Genomic DNA, 19,625 nt, shown 5'->3' with positions numbered 1-19,625 from the left:
TCTTGGATCCCGGTACCACGCTGGCCCCGGGGGAAACCTGAGTGATTCTCTAAGCCGTTTGCTATTTGCTTTAGCCTAGGACAGGGATGGTCACAGGGCTCATATCCCCACACAGAGTTGCAAGGCAGAGTACACAGAGAAGATCCCGTCTCCCTGGTCCATAACCTATTAGATGCTTTGGCTATTTTTTTTTTCATTTTTTTTTTCCCTCTTACTTTTGTAAACAATAATCAAGGAGAATACTGAGAGAAAATGGAAAGATTTACAGAGGTATTTACACACACTAGACATCTAGCAGAAAAAATCACCAAACCATTAAACTGGGGGCGAGGGAGGGAAAGGTCCTACACGATTCTTCAAGACAGATACAAGAATTAGGGGGGGCAGCAGTTTCCCCGGCACAACCGAGGTGCCAGGGGAAGGCCAACAGCCCCCCGCAATGCGGCAGCGGGACCGAGGCCCAGGCTTAGACACGCAGCCCAGTGCGCTCTATTGCATTTACCCCGTTCAGACAAAAGCCGTTTTCCTGAAGCAGTTTTGTATAGATCCCATCGCTAGTCCAGAACTAACAAGTCCTTCCCCCCACCCTCCCAAGAAGAGACCACCACCTCACCATAAAAACTACTGGAGCAGGGCAGGCAAGCAGCCGGGGAGCCGCTCTCCATCCCCCCGGTGCCTGTGTGCCGCAGGGCAGAGCAAAGCCTCAGAGGGGTCACCGGGCTCCAAATCCCCCCCCGGTGACCCCCGTCGGCGAGGATGGAGTAGGTGCTCCCCGTCTGTTCCAGCCCTGCTCTATATCTAATCCTATCGCTACCTAAAAAACAGCAGAAACCCGCGCCCACGTCCTGACACGCCAGCACGGCGAGACGCCCTCCCTGGGAAGGCTCCAGCCAGCCCCCGGGGCTGCAAAGTGGGGTGTTAATGCCCCAAAACCAGGGATCCAGAGTTTCCCTCAGCCATCGTGAGCCAGCATTTGCGGGGAGCCGGGAAGGGAGGAGAAAGATGGAGCAGTTGCACCTCCCTCGGACTTGGGTCCACCTTGGCACTGGGTCCCTTGTCCTAGGAGGTCACGGGCAGCAGCCAGCCCTTTGCTCGAGGGCGAGTTAGGGCAGGGGACGGAGGATAACCCCCAGTCTCCCAACAACCTCCCTGGCCGCTGTCTGCTCTTGCCATGTCCCCCCTGAACGGGCTGGGACCCCCCTGAACGGGCTGGGACCCCCATCCTAGCTTTCCGATCCCCAGCCACACGGCACCAGCCTGCTGGGAGCCTGTGCGACATCCCAGCCCGCGGGCAACGGGAGGACTCGGGCACGGGGCGGGCTGGAGCGTTCCCATCGGGACGGCGGGGAGGGGACGCGTGAGCGTAAACAGGAGAGAGAAATGGAGGACAGTCCTCAAAAGCCACCAGGCTGGGAGAAAATCTGGAGTTGGGGAGCCAACGCGGGCTCTAGCAGCTGTTCCCTGCCCCGTGGCACTGCCTGGCTTCTCCATCCCCGCACACGGATCTACAGACCCAAACTCCTCCTCAGTCCCTGGGGAAGGGAAAGAGACTCTATTAAAATACAGTTAAAAAGAAAACAAATCCCAAACATACCAAAAAACACAACTGAAAAGCTCGACAACACGTCAGTCCACCTAGCGAACGTCCAGTGAGGTAGATCTACACTTCCAATACAAACTTCGTCACGTCTTTGTGCTGTTAGAAAAAACCCTCCTCTCTGTCCAGCGCTGGGCTACAGAGGCATTTTATCCCTGAGATTGCTCGAATACCTGAGAATAAGTTGCAGGAATTATGTCCTTTCTCTCTCTTTTTTTTTTTTTTCTTTTCTTAAAGATTAAAATATACAAAAATACAAAAACAGAATATTTATATTAAAAAAAAAAAAAAAACAAAAACCAACCCAAAACAAAGACGACAAACAAACCCAAAGATACGTCATTCACGCACGTTCTAGTGCAGGTTTCACTTGGTGTTGGCTTCGGCACGGACGGGGGGGCTGCCCCGGGAGAAGGGCTGTCCACCGGGGCCAATAAATAAAGGCAAGACTTGGGGGGGCCGGTGGGGAGGGAGAACAGCAGCCGCTAACGACCTGGGGCACCCTTTTCCTCTGCCCTGGGGGAGGCTCAGCCCAGGAGCCATCGGTTTCTGGAGTGTGGGACGGGCAGGAGGAGCAGAGGTGCGTTTTTGTCCTGCGTGGGTTTGATCCACGGCCCGTGGGAAGACCCAGGCAGTCTGGTGTCTGGATCAAGCCGCGGCTGGATCTGCCGGAGCCCCGGGTGGGTTGCGTACACGGCCTCCCCGGCAGCCGGCTCTGCCCCGTGGCTGGTGCCCAAGGTTTATCGAAGAGCATTTCTGCTCCGTGAAGCCCTCCCGCTCCCCGGCTCCGCATTTCGGAGACAGGGAGAAGCCTTAGAGGGGAAGAGCTGGCTGCATAAAACACCTTGCGCTCTCTGGGCTGGCACTTGGGAAGGCTTAGGGGGGGAAAAAAAAAAAAGTGTTTTTTTTTTGGACTTGATATCCCCCAAGCTGCAGCTCGCAGCCCACGAGCAGGCGGCAAGCGTTAGCCCAGCCCCGAGAGATGCCCCATTTCCTTCCAGACTGAGCCCAAATCTGGGCTCTGCTGGTTTCAGCAATGGGGCAGCCACGGAAAAACTGCAAATCCTCGCACCGACCTGCAAGTGAGAAGCCGCGAGGAGCAGAGGGACCCGCGGGGCCGGCCCACGGGCATCGCCCCGGCGCTCTGCAGCCAGCCTTCCCCCCCCCAGCCTCCCTCCTTGGGGCAGAGACGGTCGGGGCAGGCGCAGGAGCGGGTCCCCTGCAGCTCATCCAAGCTGTGCCGGAGCCTGTTTGAAGCTCAGGAGAACAAGGAGCCATGAGCTCCTCCCTGAGATGTCGCTTCGCTGCTCCTCCTCCCAGAGACACTACTGCCTGCCTTCCTTTAAGAAAAGAATAAAGATGAATCAAGGATGGGGGTTTTTTTAGCTGGAAGAGTATTGGGTGCTGCCTCCCCCTATTTTTGGAACAAGCCATCCCGATTAAAGCAGGGCTTTTCCCGGGCTGGGAACAGGGGGAAAAGGTCTGTGCAGGGACACCGGGTCCCCACCGTTAGCACTGCCGTCTCCCCTCCCCAGTCCTTCACCCTGCCCTCCCTCCTCCGAGCCCCCGCGGCTGCCCGTTGCCTTGCCAAAGCTTTTTCATCCCGGTGGAAGCCCTCCCTCCCTGCCACCCGCCATCATTCCCGGGTTTCGGGGAGGAGGGTCGAGCTGTGCATGTCCTCCTCCTCTCGGAAGTAGGCAGGTTTTCCCTGGGAGCTGGGGGACTGCTGTGCTTTCGCGGGGCAGTTGGCGACCATGTGGCTGATGCTCTGGCAGAAGTGGCATTTCTTGGGCTGCGGCGGGAGCTTGCACTCTTTGGCATGGTGGTCCAGCCCGCCGCAGTTGTAGCATCTGCGGGGAGGGGAGGAGAGAGATTCGAGGAGGAGAAACAAAATGAGGTGGGATGCTGCCGCGGCCGTGCCCGGGACCCATCTGGCTTCGCAGCCAGAGCTGGGGTCAAAATGGCCTGGCCACTGCGGGGATGTGGGGTCGGCTCTTTGGGGGTGGATGGCGGCCCTGGGTTTGGTCCCCGCAGAGCCCCAGCTCCAGCACGGCCAGTTTGGACCTGGCTCAGTGGTGCTGCTGGTACCCAGGAGATGGCAGCAAACCCCCGCACTGAAACCAAGCACTCGGGGACAAAAATCAGGGATGTCGGGGGGCTTCCACTCCTCTCTGGCTCCATCATGGTTCTGGCTCCTGTCTGCAGACCCTGCTCCCGGGGTTACACCCTACGGACCAAAAGCCGGCGGCAGAGCAGGAACAGGCAATAGGACGACTGACAGCCCCAGCCGGGAGAACGGCTGCAGGGACCGTGGCCGTCGGTGTGGGGACAACCCCAAACGTGGCTTCTCTCACGGCTGTACCCTTGCAGCACTCGTCCCCCAGGTGCCACCTTCCCACCAGAGCGGTGTGGGCAGAGGGAGCTGCCTTGGGTCCATTTTAAATCCTGCGTCCATCTAGGATGGCCACAACCCTTTTCTCTTTCCTTTTCTTTCCCAATTCCCTTCCGATTAATTTTAAAACCCGCTTGTGAGAACAGCCGGGTGGGGCGGGCAGCATCCGCGGGGAAAACTGGGATGAGGCATCCCCGGGCAGCCAGGATGGAGAGGACGGGAGAGGAGAGGGGGGACGAAGGGCTGGCCAGAAACTCGCCCCGGGGCTCCCAGCCTCACCGTGGGAGATGCTGCCAGGACGTCCGGCCATTTCCTTCCCACAAGGAAGGGTTTCTCTTCAAGAAAATTACCCCTGCCCAGCGCGGCTCCCCCAGACGAGGGGAGCGGCCGCCCGGGGTGTCCCTGACCTCTGCCCCTTCGCTGCTCGTTTGCTGCCCTTTCCCCACCAAACTGCATCTGCCACTCATTAACCACCGAAGGAAGCCGCTTTCCCAGAGGAAGGGTCGCTGCCCACCCCACCGGACCCGAGCCCGTCCCCATGCCGCAGGCAGGGTGCCCGGCAGCTCCTGGTGCCCGCAGGGCTCGGACCCTGCCCGGATCAGGCCCCGGCCGCCCCTTACCGGTCTCCTTTCGATCTGCGTTTCTGGAGGCTCTTGCCCTTGGGTCTCCTCTCGCTGCCGATGCAGAAGACGCCCCCCGGGCCGGTCACCCGGATGGACTCCAAACCTTTGGATGACTTCTTGAAGGTGAACTCGACAGCTTCGCCCTCCTTCAGGCTGCGGAAACCCTCCATGTGGAGCTTGCTCTGGGGGGGGTACGGGGAAAGGACGGGGGTCAGCACCGAGCTGGGGTGTCCGCTGAGCACACGACAAACCCCAGCCCAGCAAACGCCTCCCGTGGCACGAGAGCTGCCAACGTCCCCCCGTGCCTGCCCCTTGTGAGGGGACGGACATCGGGGACCAAGCTCAACCAGGCACCTTCATGTCCCTAAAATCTTTGGAGCTCCATTTGATAACACAGAGCCTTCAGCGAGCTGAGACACCCGGCCGAGTGGGGCTCACTGGTTTGGCAAGCAAGGGCCGGCAGAGCCAGCTCTGACCCAAATTTCAGCAGTATTTCCTGCAAAACGCTGGCTCTCAGCGCTGCAAAACAGCCCCCTTCTCCCACCCAGCCCTGCGCTGGGGAGCGAGAGCTGCCCCTGCACCTCCCGACACGCCAGGCTGGGGATGCTCGCGGGGAGATCCAAACCATCATTTTAAAAAGACAAAAGGATCTCGAGGCTTTGCACAGGCACGTGCAACCCCGCTCGCGGCAGGACCCGCAGCAAGGGCAGGAGGCTGGAAGCTGGCGCTGCCGGCCTGGGGTCCCAGCCAGCCCCCTGCACTGCAGCCCCCTCGCTGCAGCTCACCTCGGTTCAAGCCCTTTAAATGCCCCCAATAATTAATTAAGCAGCCGTTTGGCCCTCGATCATCACTGCTGGGGGCATCTCCTGTTCCTCCCAGGATCACCACATCAGTCATCACTGTGCAATCAAACTCGGGAGTTCAGACCCAGGCTGGGGAGAGGGGTTGTGAGATGATAGAAAAATCCACTCCACTTTCATGAGCTCTGTCCATTTTAGCAGAACAAATTCATAAGGAGCCGAGCTGGGCGATGCAGCCGACGTCTCTTGCCCCCCCCCCCGTACCAGCAAGCACGGCCGTGAGCATCGCTGCCTGCTCCACCGGCCCAGGACCGCCGCATCCCAGGCAGTGACTCGAGCAGGGCTTTTGCTCAACTTCGTTAGTGGAGCCCAAACGAGCATGAGCAAAGAGTTAAGGGGGATTTGCTGGCAAAGGGAGGAGCAGCTCCAGCAGGCTGGGGATTCCCGGTAGAGCCGGCACCAACGCCTGCGCGGCTGCAGCAAGACCCTGCATTTATGAATGGAGCATCTCCCCCATTCATGGCCCGGCGAGTTCCCGTCACGTGGGCCGCGGCCGCCCATTCTTCCCGCACCGAGCCACCGTGCGCACGCTGCCCGGGGACGGGCAGGCCCGGCCGGTTCCCCTCTCCCTTCCCCTCTTCCACCCCCAAATCTCCCCAGGACCCACGTGGAAACACCCCACACAAAAACAGAGAGGGAGGAAATGGAGTTGTTGGGTTTTAGGAGTGAATTTTTTTCAGTGGGGTCTTGCAAGATCTGTGTGTGTCCGTGGGCACACGAGGGAAGTGGGAACGCAGCAGAGCTCGAGGAACAACACTCGAGGTTCCTTTTTCTGCTGTTTTTCCCCCCCTTTCTGTGTCTGGGGGCCCCTGGGACAGGGGCTGGGCCAAGTCACCCACATCCACCCGGTCCGCTTGCCCGCTGGGACGGGGTCCAGGATGGTCCGGGTGGGATAACCAGAAACCTTTGCTCTCTGACCTGCTCCTGCTCCCAAAAAGGAGAGCCAAACCATGAGCTACGAGGTCCCCAATGACAAGGAGGATGTGACAGGAGCTCAGCAGCAACCTCTGCCCACCCAGGGCTGGTCCGGGCAGTCCCCGCACCCCCTACCACTGGCAAACGCCCTGCCACGCTCGGTGCAACGGCCAGACACTGCTCCCCAACCCCAGCTCGGCTTTCCCCCAGCGCTGAGCATCGCTGGGAGGATGCTGAGCATCGCCCAAGCAGGAGCTCTGTGCCCACAGCAGCTGCCAGCACAACACAGGAGGTGCCCAGCTCAGCCTTGGCAACCTCGAGGTCGGCCACCAACCTTGCCCTGTCCCCAACGTGTTACCCCACTGACCCCCTCGAACCCCCTGTCTGAGGTGGATTTGGGCAACGGGGGCTGCCCCGGACAACAAATTTGCCCCGCTCCAGCAGCAGCCGCAGCTTTTCAGGGGCGAGGAGAAGCTGAGCATCACTCCGTGGTGAGCATCACTCCATGGCACAGGAGGCAGCTCCGGAGGCGGGGGGACGAGAGCCAGAGATCCTTATCGGGGTGTTTACAGCCCCAGCCCGCCCAGCTGTGTTTACACTGCGGAGATGAAAACTCCCAGGCGCTCGGCCCCAAGCTTCGGGACAAAGCCAAGCCGTGGCAGGGGGGACCCTGGCACACAAGCTGAGCCCCCCCCCCCCAACTCAGCCCACACCTTGGGCACCATCACCCATGGGCAGCCGAACTGCTGTACCCCCAGTGCCGGGGGTCCAGCTCCTTCCCCCCGTGAGCCAGCCGTTACCCCCATTTTGAGGAAGAGGAGGGCTGGGGCAGAAGCTGCCGCAACATGACGGGGGAAGCGATTTATTTTCCAGGAGCGGGTGAGGATGACAACCGCCTCCCCGGCCCCCCGGCCCCCTCCGCCAAAAGGCCAAAGGAAACGCCCTCTCCCCGGGGAAGAAACGGGGCGGGGGGGGGGCAGCGGCCGGGGTGCCCCAGCTCTCCCCCCGCCGCAACCTTTTGATGTGAGTTGCAGAGTGGCTGGTGGTCCCTGCGCATCCCCCCTGCCCCCTTCCCAAAACACACACATTGCTGGCATTCCTCTGTTATCAGATAGGTAATCAAACTGCAGCCCATTGAATTAGCTGCATACCTCCTGCATCTGAAAGGAAGGGGCCCAGAGCCCCTGTCCCACACCACACACAAAGCCGGAGCCTTCCCAGGCCTCCACACACACACACACACCCCCACCCACCCCCCCAAAAAAATAAAGAGAGGAAGGGGGGGATTGGAGCGAGCCGGGGATGCTGGGGATGAGGGGGAGCGCAGGGGAGGGCCAGGGCCGGGAGCCACCGGCCAGCGAGAACAAAGGGCCGGCGGCGGCCGCGCTCCCGCTGCCCAAATTCCAGGAGTTCCAGGCCACGGCGGGGGGAGGAAGGGTGGCCGGCATGGCCGCGGCCCCTCTGACCCCCCGCAGCCCCTCCGCGCATCAGCCCTGCGCCCAGCTCGCCCACTGCGGGAAAGCCGGGTCTCGCCTGTCGGGTGCTGGGGTTTGGGGTCTGGGTCCCACGGCAGAGCTGAGGGGTCAGTCTTGGGGGGGATGGTTTTGGTAAGGGGGGGGTGTAGGGTGACCCTGGGCTCGGGATCACAAAACATTGCCATCCTCATAACAAAACTGTTTTAAAGCATATCGTAGTGCAAGGATTTCACTTGTCATCATTAGGGTCCAGAGTTAACCAGTGGGACAAGGATCAGAAGCAGAGCTGGCGCCGCTTCGCCCCCCTGGGCACCCCCTTGCCAGGCGTCACAGCGGGCACCTCTCCGCTTTTCCACCCACCCCACACCCCGGCATCTCCGCGGTTATTTATGGCAGACAAAGACGCAGCATGAGCGGCCGAGCGCTGCCCACCGCCCCCACGGTGCTGGGTGTCCCCCACCCTCACCCGCTCCCCCTTCCCCACCAGCACGTGGGTGCCTTCATCCCTTCTCTTCCTCCCACCCAGCAAATCCCTCATCACAGATCCCAGCATTAGAGTTTTTTCCCCCCTCCTGTGGGGCACCCCAAATCTGATGGCTGCTCCCCAAACCGCTGGGCTCCAGTTCACCCCCACCCCGCTGGGCTCCGGAGAGGCTCGGCCAGCCCCGGGGTCACCATTGTCCCCGCGGCCTCCCCAGCACGACACAAGGGGACGTTTATTCCCAGCCAGCCCCGGCCACTCAATCAAACCATCTTTGTGTCCGGAGGGGCCTGGGGCGGAGCGGCCGCTGCACCTCGCCTCTTACCAGCGCGGGAGCGTTGCAGCCGTTTAAACTTAAATCCCTCGGAAAACAAGCGGGGTTGGGATGCTGGGTTAAGAGCGGCTGCAGGAACGCGAGCGGCGGTGCTGAGCTGTGCCAAGGGTACGGCTGGGCCATGCCCACGGCGTTTCGGGCAGCCTGACCCCACTGCAGCCAGTGCCCGTGCCTCAGTTTCCCCTACTCTGCAGAGGCAAAGCAGCCCATGGGGGCCAGGGAAGATGGACCCCCCCGGCAGGTCCCAGATTGCTGAGCCCCCAGAGGGTCACTGTGCCCCATTACTGCACCCCACCTTTGTCCGCAGGCTGGGGGTACCCCGACTGTGGTCCCCTCTGCTCAGCCTGCACCCACAACGGTGCCCAAGGCACCCCGGCCACTCTGCTGCCCCATTCGCCTCTGCACCCCTCTGTCCCCCAGAGTGTCCCTGTCCCCCCAAATCCCGTGTGTTGTGCCAGCCAGCCCCACGCTGCTAAGGTCGATGCAGCAGCCAGCCTGGCCGGGGTGCACGGCAACCCGCAGAGCCCCGGGCGTCCCGGCCACCTTTGCCCCACCCCGACCCCCGAGGACCCATCCTGGGGGACACACACGTCCCCAGGGGAGCAGCCCCAGCCCTCAGCCACCCCCAGCCCCGCAGGGCTCAGGCTTGGCACAGCCGGTGCGGAGCAGCCCCTTCCTCGGCTCCTGCGCTGGGAATAAGCTGGGGGTGGGGGGGGCTGACGCTCGCCCAGTTTTTTGGGGCATGGCTCCGACTGCCACCGGGCGATGCCGCTGGGACAGGGCAGCCTCAGCCCAGCTCCGAGCCCTGTTCCAGCAGAGCAGGTCTCCTCTTGCAAACAACCCCCAAAGCAGATTTCAGCAGGGTCAGACTCTGCCAACACGGAGCAGTGACCCAAGCCCCCGTGCCGCAGCAGGGCCAGCTCAGTTCCCCCCCCGCCAGCCACGAGGCCGGCAGGGAAACGTCCCTTTGCCTTCGCAACCCGCGCCTGGATCTGTCCCTGAGCAAAGCCCTTCCCTCTCCCCAAATCACACAACAAATCTTTTCCCGGTGCCGGCGGTTTAAGCGCGGGGGACTGCGCTGCTGCTATTTTCGGGCTCACGCGCGTGCGGCTCAGAGCAGGAATCGCCCCGCGGTCCCTTCCTGCGGCTCAGCCCCCGCGCAAGCGGCCGGCGGATGCTGCTCGGGAAAAAGGGTCTTCCCTCCGCTCCGGGGGCCTGGTGCAGAGATAAAGAGGGTGATGCCTGCGGGAGCCCCTCGGGGAGAGCACAGGGGATTTAATGAAACAGTACCAGGGCTTTCCAGTCTCTCCCTACTGTCATTGGGAGCAATATCCCCAAGAATTTTTTCTCCAATTCAAATAAAACCAAAAGAAAGCCGCTTTCCTGCCAAAGTAACTACGCTTGCTCTTGATTTTCTACCGTAAACCAGCAAAATTAAACGCTAGATACTAATTCTGGGGAAAAAAAAGTATCCACCAAGGAGTTTAATCCATCAGCTACCTGCCCTAAATCCACATCTTCAGTTGTATTTTTCCCCACCCTGAGGGTGCCAAACCCTCCCGCGCATCCCAGGGGGCAGCTAATTAGGATTAGCTGCTGCATATTAATTTCATCCTCCCATATTAAAGCAGGAGCACGGCCGGGAGCAGCAGTGCACCTTCCGTCGGTGATTTCAGCTTCATCCCACTTATTCTTAGGATGAAGTAAACAGGGAAAAGGAAACACCGGAGCTGGGGGGACAGGGAAAGGGGCTCGCCAAGCCAGCGGCTCCATCCCAGCCCTCCCCAGCTCCAACGGGAGCAATCCCATTCATTTGGGCCGTTTTATCTGGGAGATCATTTAAGGGTGTTTTCTCTCCCTGCCCCTCGCCCTGGGGCTGAGAGGGGGAGCTGGGGGAAGGGATGTGCCTGCAGCCATCAGTTAATCTTTAGACAGAGACAGGAGGCTTTTTTTTGTGTGTGCATCTTGAGGGAGCTTCAGGGGTGGAATAAAGCCGCTCTCTTTCACTATTTCCCATCAGGACGTGGCGCCCAAGCGGTGCGATACAATTTTATTCCAGCAGTTATTTAAAAAAAAAAAAAAAACAACAACCAACAACAAAGATATTGCTTCTACGCCTCTCCTCCCCGAAAGCAGAGATGCCGACCTGCGTTTCTACCCCAGGGACACGCGTAACCCTGGTGCTCCCGGGTCCTGCAGCCACCCACGCCGGCGCCTCGGGGTGCCCACCCAGCGCTGTGGGGTGACCTTGGTCCCAGAGAGCAAACGCGGGAGCGATGCACATGAGAAAGCAGAAAAAGTCAGATATTAGATGTGTCCCGTGCCTCTATGAGCATCACGGGTCCAACGCACCAACTCGAACCGCTGCTCCGAGCGGGTTCCCCCTTCCCCTCGCTGCCACCCCAGCTCTGCACAAACCACATCCCCCCGGCCGCATCCTGCCCCGCACCCCAGCCCAGGGGAAAAGCAGCAGGGGACCCTGCGGGAAGGCTGGACCCTGCTCCCCGATGGAGAAATCCTCCCTTGTGCCCCTGCCTTTGCTCTCCTGTGCGGTCAGGGATGGAGCTGCCTCCAAACACGTGCTTTATTTTTTTTTTTTTAAGTCCTCACGTCATGCTCGTGTCTTGGCTGGCTCTGTCCCCAGCCGCGCGCAGGGGGATGGCACGAGCGCAGGTGGGCGACCGCCCAGGTCAGTTCAGCCGAAACCCACGGCCGAACGGCAGCCGTCGTCCCCCTCCTCCCCGTCCCCTGCCCGGCCGAGCGGGGACAGAGCCCCTCCACCAACCCCAACCCCCACGAGGCTCCTGGGGATGGCAGCACCCAGGGGACCACGGGGGGACCGAAGCCCCCTCCGTGCCTACACTGCAGGGCAGAAGTGCCACATCCCCTTCCCAGCGGGTCTAACCACGGGCACAGCCTGACGTCCCCGCGAGGACACGCGGGACCATGTCACCAAGATACGAGCGACCGAATGCCCTGCGGCCACAGCGTCCCAGTGGTGCCCAGAAGTTCTCCTTGCCAAAAACATGAGAAGGAACAAAAAAAAGCCCCAACCAACGTTGCCATTGTCGAGGATTTAGACCTGGCTTGGAGACACAGAGCCGAGCTGTGCGGAGCAGCGGTTCCCAGGGGCCGGGCAGCCCCTTCCCCTCCACCCTCAGGCAGGGCACAGGGGCCAGGTTTGGGGACGGGCTGCAAACCCCGGCACTGCTGGGCTGCGCTCGCTCCTCCTGCTCTGGCCAGCGGCACTGAGCCATGTGGGTGTCCAGATTTTGTCCTCTCCCTTTCCCAGGTTGCCTTCCCCGGCAGCCCCACACTCCTGGAAGTGATGCCCACAGCCGTGGTGCGACCCCGGGAGCCACGTCCCCAGGGGACCACCGCAGCTTTGGGGTCTTTGCCAGCACCAGCCTGATTTCTGCCACCTCGAGACCCCCACCCTTTCATGGGTGCTGCTCAACCCTTTGCCTCCCCGGGACGACCTGCTCCGCTCCTCCTTGCTTCATCCCCCCCCATCTCCTCACAGCCCCCAAATGAATCCATCTCCAGTGTCCAGGGGAGGCATTTGAACCCAAATGCCTCATTTTTAGCTCACAATGCGAGGGAAAGGCAGCCCCGAGGAGCCCTGTTAGTCTCCTGTCCTGCCGAGATTTTAATCTCTTTGTGATCAGATAAAGGGAGAGGGAGATGGAGACGCGCTCCCCGCGGAGAAGGGCCATTCAGACCTGGTTCCTGTAATAAAGTGATTTAATAGATCTAAAGAGGCCAATTCCCTTCTTTCTCCCACAATTACTTCCTGTGGGTCATCATTCACATATGTAAATGAAGAGGGGAAGGAGCGGGTTATGGGGGGCTCTGGGGTGTTAAACCCCAATGGCTGGTTTGGGGCACCCTGTGTGGCGTGGGCAGTGGGTGCCAGGCACAGCACCCTGGGCACAGCACCCTGAGCCCTGTGTGTTGTGTCCCCCCAGCCGGTGCTGACTTTTGCCCTCCCAGGCCTGACTCCCTCACCGGGGAGCGGAGCTGGCCCTGGCTTTTGGGAAGCGCCCAGATGCTGGGATGGGGACAGCATCGGCGAAAGGGCCCGTTTCCCCGCGAGCCACCCAAAAGCAGCGAGGCCAGGGTGGGATTGTGAGTTTGGTCCCTCTCCGAGGAGGGGCTGGGGCTGAGCTGGTGCCGGGATGCTCTGCGGTGGGAGAGCCGCCGGCATCAGCCCCGGCTGTTTCGCTGCAGGCGAGCAGCGACTTTGTGCCACCAGCGAGCGGGGCAGGAGGTGAAGCCCGACCTGGAGGGGAAAGACTCGACATCAGCCCAAAGCCACCCCGCTTCTGGTGGTGCAAAGCCCCACACCGGGAGCACCCTGCCCATCGCTGCGGCAGGGGAACCACACACACGCTGCCCCTCTGCTACCCAAAATAACTCCCTTTTGCCCAGTGTTCACCGTATTTCCCCGAACGCAGCAAATCCTGCCCATGGGACCCCATGGCTCCCCTGGTCCCGGAAAATGGGGGATACTGGGAGGCAGCACCCCCCCCTGGGCAGTGGGATGCTCCCAGCAGAGACATCCCAGCTAATTCTCTTTTCCTGCAGGAATGTGAGCAAGAACAATCAGGAAACCAGACTGTCTGGGGGCAATAAACCCCCAGGAGAAGGGAGGGAGGGTGGGAGGCTTCCCCCCATGGGCACTGGGTCCCGCTGTGCTACATTGAGATGCAAAGACCCATTTGCTCTCTCAAGAGCACCAGGATTTCTGTTTCCCTTGGCTGATTTGGAGCCCTCACCTCCAAACCCGGCCGTGGTTTTGGCCTGGGACAGTAGCTCCTACCAAGGCGCTTTCACCATACTGCAGCTGAACAAGAAGGGATTTGCCTCTCCCTTGGTCATCATTCCCCCTCTCTCCCCACAACCCCCAAATGAATCCATCTCCAGTGTCCTGCACCCCCAGCCCGTCAGCAGGTCGCAGGACAGACCCCAATTTGGGGGGATTTGGGCCCATGCAGAGCAGCAGCCACTGAAGCCGGCTGGTCCAGGGGCTCCCTGGAGCCGGCACACACGGCACCGTCACGCTGCCTCGGTCCAAATCTCGTGGAGCTGCTCCCAACCGTACCCACAAACCCACTCGTGTTTGCTCCAGAGATGCCCAAGCCCCCTTCGCTCCTGCTCGCTTTGCTCCCCAGCCCCGATGGCCGCTGCTTTCCCGGGGCGAAAGGCCCACACTCATCACGCAGACCCCTTTCCACACAAGCCGGTGCCGAGCCCCACATCTCCCTCCCGGCACTGGCCCGATGGCCCCGATTTGGGCACCATCTCCAAACCCCTTCCCCCAGCCCCCCCACGAGCTGGGGGGGGTTCAAGCAGCCGCAGCCCCGAATCCACGACTTCCCTCGGTGCAGGATCACCGACACGCGTGGGGCTTCCCCCTCAGCAAGGTGCGTGTGGATCAAATCCGGACGTGAGACTGTCACTATCGTACAGGATCCATAGGGGCACGTATGCGACCCCGCACGCCTTTGTGCCAGCCACAGCCGAAACAAGGGACCCGGGCAGAGATTCCCCCCCCCAGGGATGAGCCACCGGCTAGGGAAAGCCAAATCCTGCATCCCTGCCTGGCTCAGGGCTCCCAGGACCCTGTCCCCGGGGGAAAACCAGCTCTTCCCCGGGTCCCTCCGTGGGGTGAGCAGCATCCCTGTTCCGGCACGTCCCACTCAGCCCCGCGGGCACCTGCTCCCGTGGATCCGGCCCCGAGGGGGGCTCCCCAGGGAACCATGATGAGAAAATGAAATCGCTCGGGGATCAGCTTACAGGGCCGGTCCCCGGAGAGGAGCCCCGGGCTGCGGCAGGGCGAGCGGCTGTGCCTGCCCTTCGCCACCCGCCTCGCTCCGGGGAAACGAGCCCGGGGGACCCCGGGATACCGGCCTGGGATGGGGGGAGCCATGGCCTCGCGTGGAGGCGGCGTGGGGGTCCCCATCCCGCCTCGCATCCTCCCGGGGGTGGGGGGGGGGTGTTCCAGGAGCTGTACCCCCTTCCCCACGCGGGATCCGATCCCGTACCTGGTGCACGAAGACATCGACGGGTGAATCCAGCGTCGCGCCGCCCTTGGCGGTCATGGAGAGGAAGCCGAAGCCCATGCGGACATTGAACCACTTACAGATGCCGGAGCCGTGCAGCGGCTGGGGCTCGTTCTCGGCTTTGGGCGAGTCTCCGGCCGGCTCCTCGCCCGGCTTCGCACCTGGGGAAAGACCCACCGAGCCGCTGAGCCGAGGGGCTGGGGGAGCCGCCGGTCCCCCCCCCCCGGCCTAGCCGCCCCGCAGCCAGCCGGGCAACCCGCAGCAGGAGCCCCAAATCCTGTTCGGGTTCCTCAGGCTGGAAAAGGCAAAAAAACCCCACAAAACAACCCCAAAAAAGCTCCAAAAAATGCCCCAAACAGAGCGGTCGGCTCTGCTTCCACGTGTGCGTGGGGATCACCCCAGGAGCGGGGGGAAATGAAGGCAGCTCCTACCGGCACGACCCAGGCGGTGCGTGGGGTGGGGGCCCTAAATCCGTTCTCCCCTTAAAAACCTTAAAAACGAAAAAAAAAACCCCAAACTCCCAAACAACAAACAAAAAAGCCAAAAATAAAATAAAATAAAAAAACCATAAAAATCACAAAAAAGGGAAAAACTCCCCCAAAATACCAACCCGAAATCCCCCTGCCTCCAGCAAGCCACGCTGGAGAAAGTCTCTCTCCTGCCGTTAGCATCCCCCCGCTGCACGGGGACCCCCCCGCCCCCCAACAACCCCAGCAGCCGCCACCGGCCCCAAACTTCTGGGCTCATCCTGGGGCTGGGGGGGGGAGGTGGGTGGGAAAAAAAAATAATCCCCCCCCTCCCCGAGCCCCCCAGAGCTGCAGCGGGGGAGCGAGGCCACGCCGGGCCCGGCCTCGCTGCTGGGGTGCAGCGGAGCTGGGTGGGCCGGGGTCGGGGGGGTCCCTGCGCCCCCCGGCCGGGCTCTGCCGCCGTTATTAATAATCACGGAGCCGAGGCGGGCTGCGACAATAATATAACTTAACCTGCAAACTGCTGGTTGGAAACAGACCCCATCCCGACACTCGCTTGCAAATTCCGAGTTGTGGCTGTTACCGCCTCCTCCTCCCTCCTCCTCCTCGGCCAGCTTTGAGGGTATCGGCCCAGCCAAAAAAAAAAAAAAAAAAAAAAAAAAAAAAAAGGAAAGGAAAAAAAAAGGAGAGAAAAAAAAAGGAGGAAAAAAAAAAAAGGAGGAAAAAAAAAAACCCCAACAAAAACCCCCAGCTTAGACCCCGCCGGGAGGGAGCCGGGAGAGGTTTGACTCCATCTTCACTCCAACAATAGGGGTGGGAGGGAGCGGGAGGGTTTTTTCAAAGGCTCCCAAATTCTCGCAGACAATAGCAGCCCCCGCCGCCCCCCCCCACCCCCAAGACCCACCCGCGGGGCCGGGGGGCGCCGGGCCCCGCTCCGCCATCCCGCCCCCACGTGATCCTAATTAACACCCCCCCCCGGTAATAAGCGACACATTCCGGGAGGGATTTTGGGGGGGGGGGCGGGTTGACCCCCCCACTTAGGGGCGAGGCCACCTGTCAAGGGAAGACGTGACCCCCGGGGGGGTGAGGAGGTGGGACCCCCGAGGACTGGGGGGGAGTTTCCACGTCGTTTCTCCGCGCCCCCCCAGCCCAGCTGCCCCCACGAGCGGAGCCACCTGCGAGCCGGGACACGGCGGGGCGGGGGAACCGGGACCGGGCCGGGCTGAGGCACCACGGGGCGGGGAGGGCTGGTTTTCCGGGACATCGGGGTCTTCCTGCGCCCCCAACCCCGTCCCGTGTCTCGCGAGTGGGGTGTGCACCCCCGGGGCCGTGCAAACCCACGGGGCCGTGCAATCCCCGGGGTCGTGCAACCCCACGGGGACGTGCAACCCCACGGGGACGCGCAATCCCCGGGGACGTGCAACCCCACGGGGCCATGCAACCCCACGGGGCCGTGCAACCCCACGGGGCCGTGCAACCCCGGTGGCCGTGCCCCCCCATGCCGTGCTTCCCCCCGGCCCGGCGGCACGGGCTGCCCTCCCGCCGGCGGGGGAGCGGTGCCGAGGCGGTGCCGGCGGCGGGGAGGCGCGGCGGGGGCGGGGGCCAGTGCCCCCCCGGGCCGGGCGGGGACAAAGGGCGAGTGACCAGCGGCTCCATTTCCGGCGGGCGGACAATGCCCCGCCGCCGTCCCGGCCCGTGGGGGCACAGCGCCGCCCGCCGCCCCTCCCGGGCGGTGTGGGGTATGCGTGGGGGGGCCCCCGCCCCCGAATTGGGGTGAGCTGGCAGTGACCCTCACCCCCCCCCGCAGGGAGAGCTAAGGGGGGGGGTTTGCGCTGACCGCGGTCGCCCCACGCGGGAGTCGCCCCGCGTGATACCCTTGCGCGGAGCGGCGGGGGGGGGGGCACCGGGTGGCGGCTGGGCACACTGGGGACCGCGGTGTCACCCGGGGGGGACCATCCGGCCCGGTTCGGTGCTGGCGGCAAAATCCCGCGTGGGAAAGCCCCGCGCGAAGGCTCCGCCACTCCCGGGGCCGCCGCGCCGCCGGCGCTGGCCATGGTGCTGAACGGCGCCGCCCCTGTCCAGGGTCCTGGGCCGCTGCCTTCCTCCTCCTGCCCTTCCTCCTGCCCTTCCTCCTCCTCCTCCTGCCCTTCCTCCTCCTCCTCCTGCCCCGCACACCCCGCCGCCCGCCACCGAGGCTGCCCACACCAGCGTTGCGCCTTCCCCGCAGAGCCGAGCAGCCCCGCCAGACTCCCACCCGTGGGTCCGGGGTGACGGCAGAGGAAGAGGAGGAAGAGGAGGAGGAGGATGGTGTTTTCTCTGCGTGGGTACCCCGCGGGCAGGGAGGCGGAGGAGGCAGCCGGGGCTGGGGCAGAGCTGCCCCCCAGCCCGGCAGGGCTCTGCCAGCTTCCACAGTGCAGGTGAACCAGGGTCCCACGGGGCACGGGTGGAGCAGGAGGTGCCCGTGACGTTCCCCACAGCAGCGTTAATAATTCCAGGACGCTCGTAGGGCGCCACTTCATCTTCACGCCGGTTTTAACGGGCATAGACAGGGCGGGGGGGAGGAAACCCCCCCAGTCTCTTGTTCACATCAGTCTTGAATCAAGTCCCCAAAACCAACGAGCAGCCCCTGGTCTGCGACAGTGGGAGAGCAGAGTCCGGCCGCGTGCTTCCCGGGTGCAGACCGGGATCCCCACTCCCACCCGTGACCAGGCTCCGGCAGCCTGCAGAGCTCCCCGCCCGGGGTACGGGGCTGGCAGAGGGGACGCCGGGCTGGGGACAGTCTTGGCAAGAGGGAAACCACGGTGCGTGTTCACACTTACTCGCCTTCACACTCCCACTCTCCCTGCCGGCACCCACGGCCGTCCCGGGTGGGGATCCGCTGCGGGTCCGTCCCGGCGGCTGCGGGAGCCAGGGTGCATCTGGCACCCTCTCCTGGCCAGCGAGGGCCAGGTCCGCGGGTTGCGTTTATTCTCATTCTCTTGTTTGCGGGATAATTGGGGATGAGAGGAAAGAAGGGGGAAAAAACCCCAAGACTTGGGGGAGACCCCTCCGTGTGGCTCCGTTCCTCTCGGCTCATCCCTCCTTCCAGCCCATCTCCTTCCCCACTTCCCCCCTTTCGGCCAGTGTTTGGGGAGGGCAGAGCCAGCTGCCTGCGCTTTTCGCTCCTGTGCTTCTGCAAAAAAAGCCCACGAGCGACCCCAGCCCACTCGTGGGGGATAAGGGGCACCTGAACAAGCCCCCAGCACTGGGCAGGACCAGGGCCAAGGTTTGCAGAGCAGCCCTGAGAAACAGCCCTGTCCCTTCTGTCCCTGGAGGGGACACCCCGATGCCAGCACCCGCACGGCCTGGGGACGGTGTCCCGGGGCAGACAGGGGGGCAGGGAGACGGGCAGAGGCATGGAGGGTATGGGGGAAGGATGTGGCGAGGAATCAGCCCTTGCTTTCTCTGAAACGAATCCTTCAGAAAATAATCCATCACCGTGCACCAGGTTCCTCCCCCCAGCCCCTTCCTGATCGAGGGGAGGGACCGGCAGCCCCCTGAGATGCTTTCCTGTAACTCTGAGTTCAGCAGCAAGTTTCTCAGCATCCCCCAATTTCTGCCCATCCTCTGTGACTTTCCATCCAAGTGACGCAGCCACATCCCCGAGCACGGCACTTCCAGGCAGCTTCCCTTGACGTCCCCAGGCCCCGGTGACACAGCCCCGCAGCAGCCACGGCCCCGCGTCATATTTCTGTGTGTGCTGTATTTGTTTTTGGGGCCTGTTGAATGGCAAACGCGAAAGGGAAGGGGACTCCTTCCTGTTCTTTCAGAGCCGGTCGCTGTGCCCTGCTCGGCTTCAAGGGAATAGCCGGCAAAGCGGCCGCTTTCACAAATAATGGCTTCATTAGATTGAAAGAAGTGGACAGTGACCTCGCCGAAATGGACTTTCTGACCCCTGCTGACCTCTGGCCCCGGCTCTGACAGCCTGTAAATCTTCCCCCTCGCGGCACGGCCGGGGCAAGGGCAGGCAGAGCTCTGCCAGAGCCCAGCGCCGGCAGTGCTGCCCACGGCCCGGCATCACGGACCCCCGTGCAAGCAGCACGGGGTTGCCTGGGGGCTGCCTGGCTCCGGTCCCGCTGCCAGGTCCTGAGCCCGGCAGGATGAGGCCCTGGAGGTGCGAAAAACCCGGGTGTGTGGGTCACAGCTTTGGCAGAGACGGGGACTGGTGTCCTCAATGTGCTGCAGACCCCACCAGGGGCTGGTCCTGGGGAGCTGTCAGGCCCTGGAAATGGTGTTACCGGGGCTGTGGCTCCAGCACCATCTCCCAGCACAGTCCCCGCCACCATCTGCCCATCAGGAAGGCAGAGACCAGCTCAAAAGCAGCCTCTGAGTCCCCGTCGGGGAGAGCTGAGCCCGCTCCCTGCCCATCCCACAGAC

At 62.5% G+C, this 19,625-nt stretch overlaps 1 protein-coding gene across 1 annotated transcript; it reads right to left on the bottom strand.

Annotated features, from left to right (window-relative positions):
• Positions 1-3,233: 3,233 nt before the first annotated feature.
• On the bottom strand, positions 3,234-16,231 carry LIN28A (lin-28 RNA binding posttranscriptional regulator A). The gene is made up of 4 exons (XM_075173199.1): positions 15,723-16,231; positions 14,725-14,903; positions 4,610-4,794; positions 3,234-3,447 (listed from the first exon to the last, which is right to left on the bottom strand). Exons 1-4 carry the CDS (start codon positions 15,751-15,753, stop codon positions 3,234-3,236), a joined length of 609 nt encoding a protein of 202 aa, XP_075029300.1. The 5' UTR covers positions 15,754-16,231.
• Between the last annotated feature and the right edge of the window lie 3,394 nt (positions 16,232-19,625).

Source organism: Calonectris borealis, chromosome 25 (genome assembly GCF_964195595.1).
Source record: "Calonectris borealis chromosome 25, bCalBor7.hap1.2, whole genome shotgun sequence".
Classification (NCBI taxonomy): domain Eukaryota; kingdom Metazoa; phylum Chordata; class Aves; order Procellariiformes; family Procellariidae; genus Calonectris; species Calonectris borealis.
Note: the sequence above shows the minus strand (reverse complement) of the source record. Positions and strands in the feature narration are given on the sequence as shown.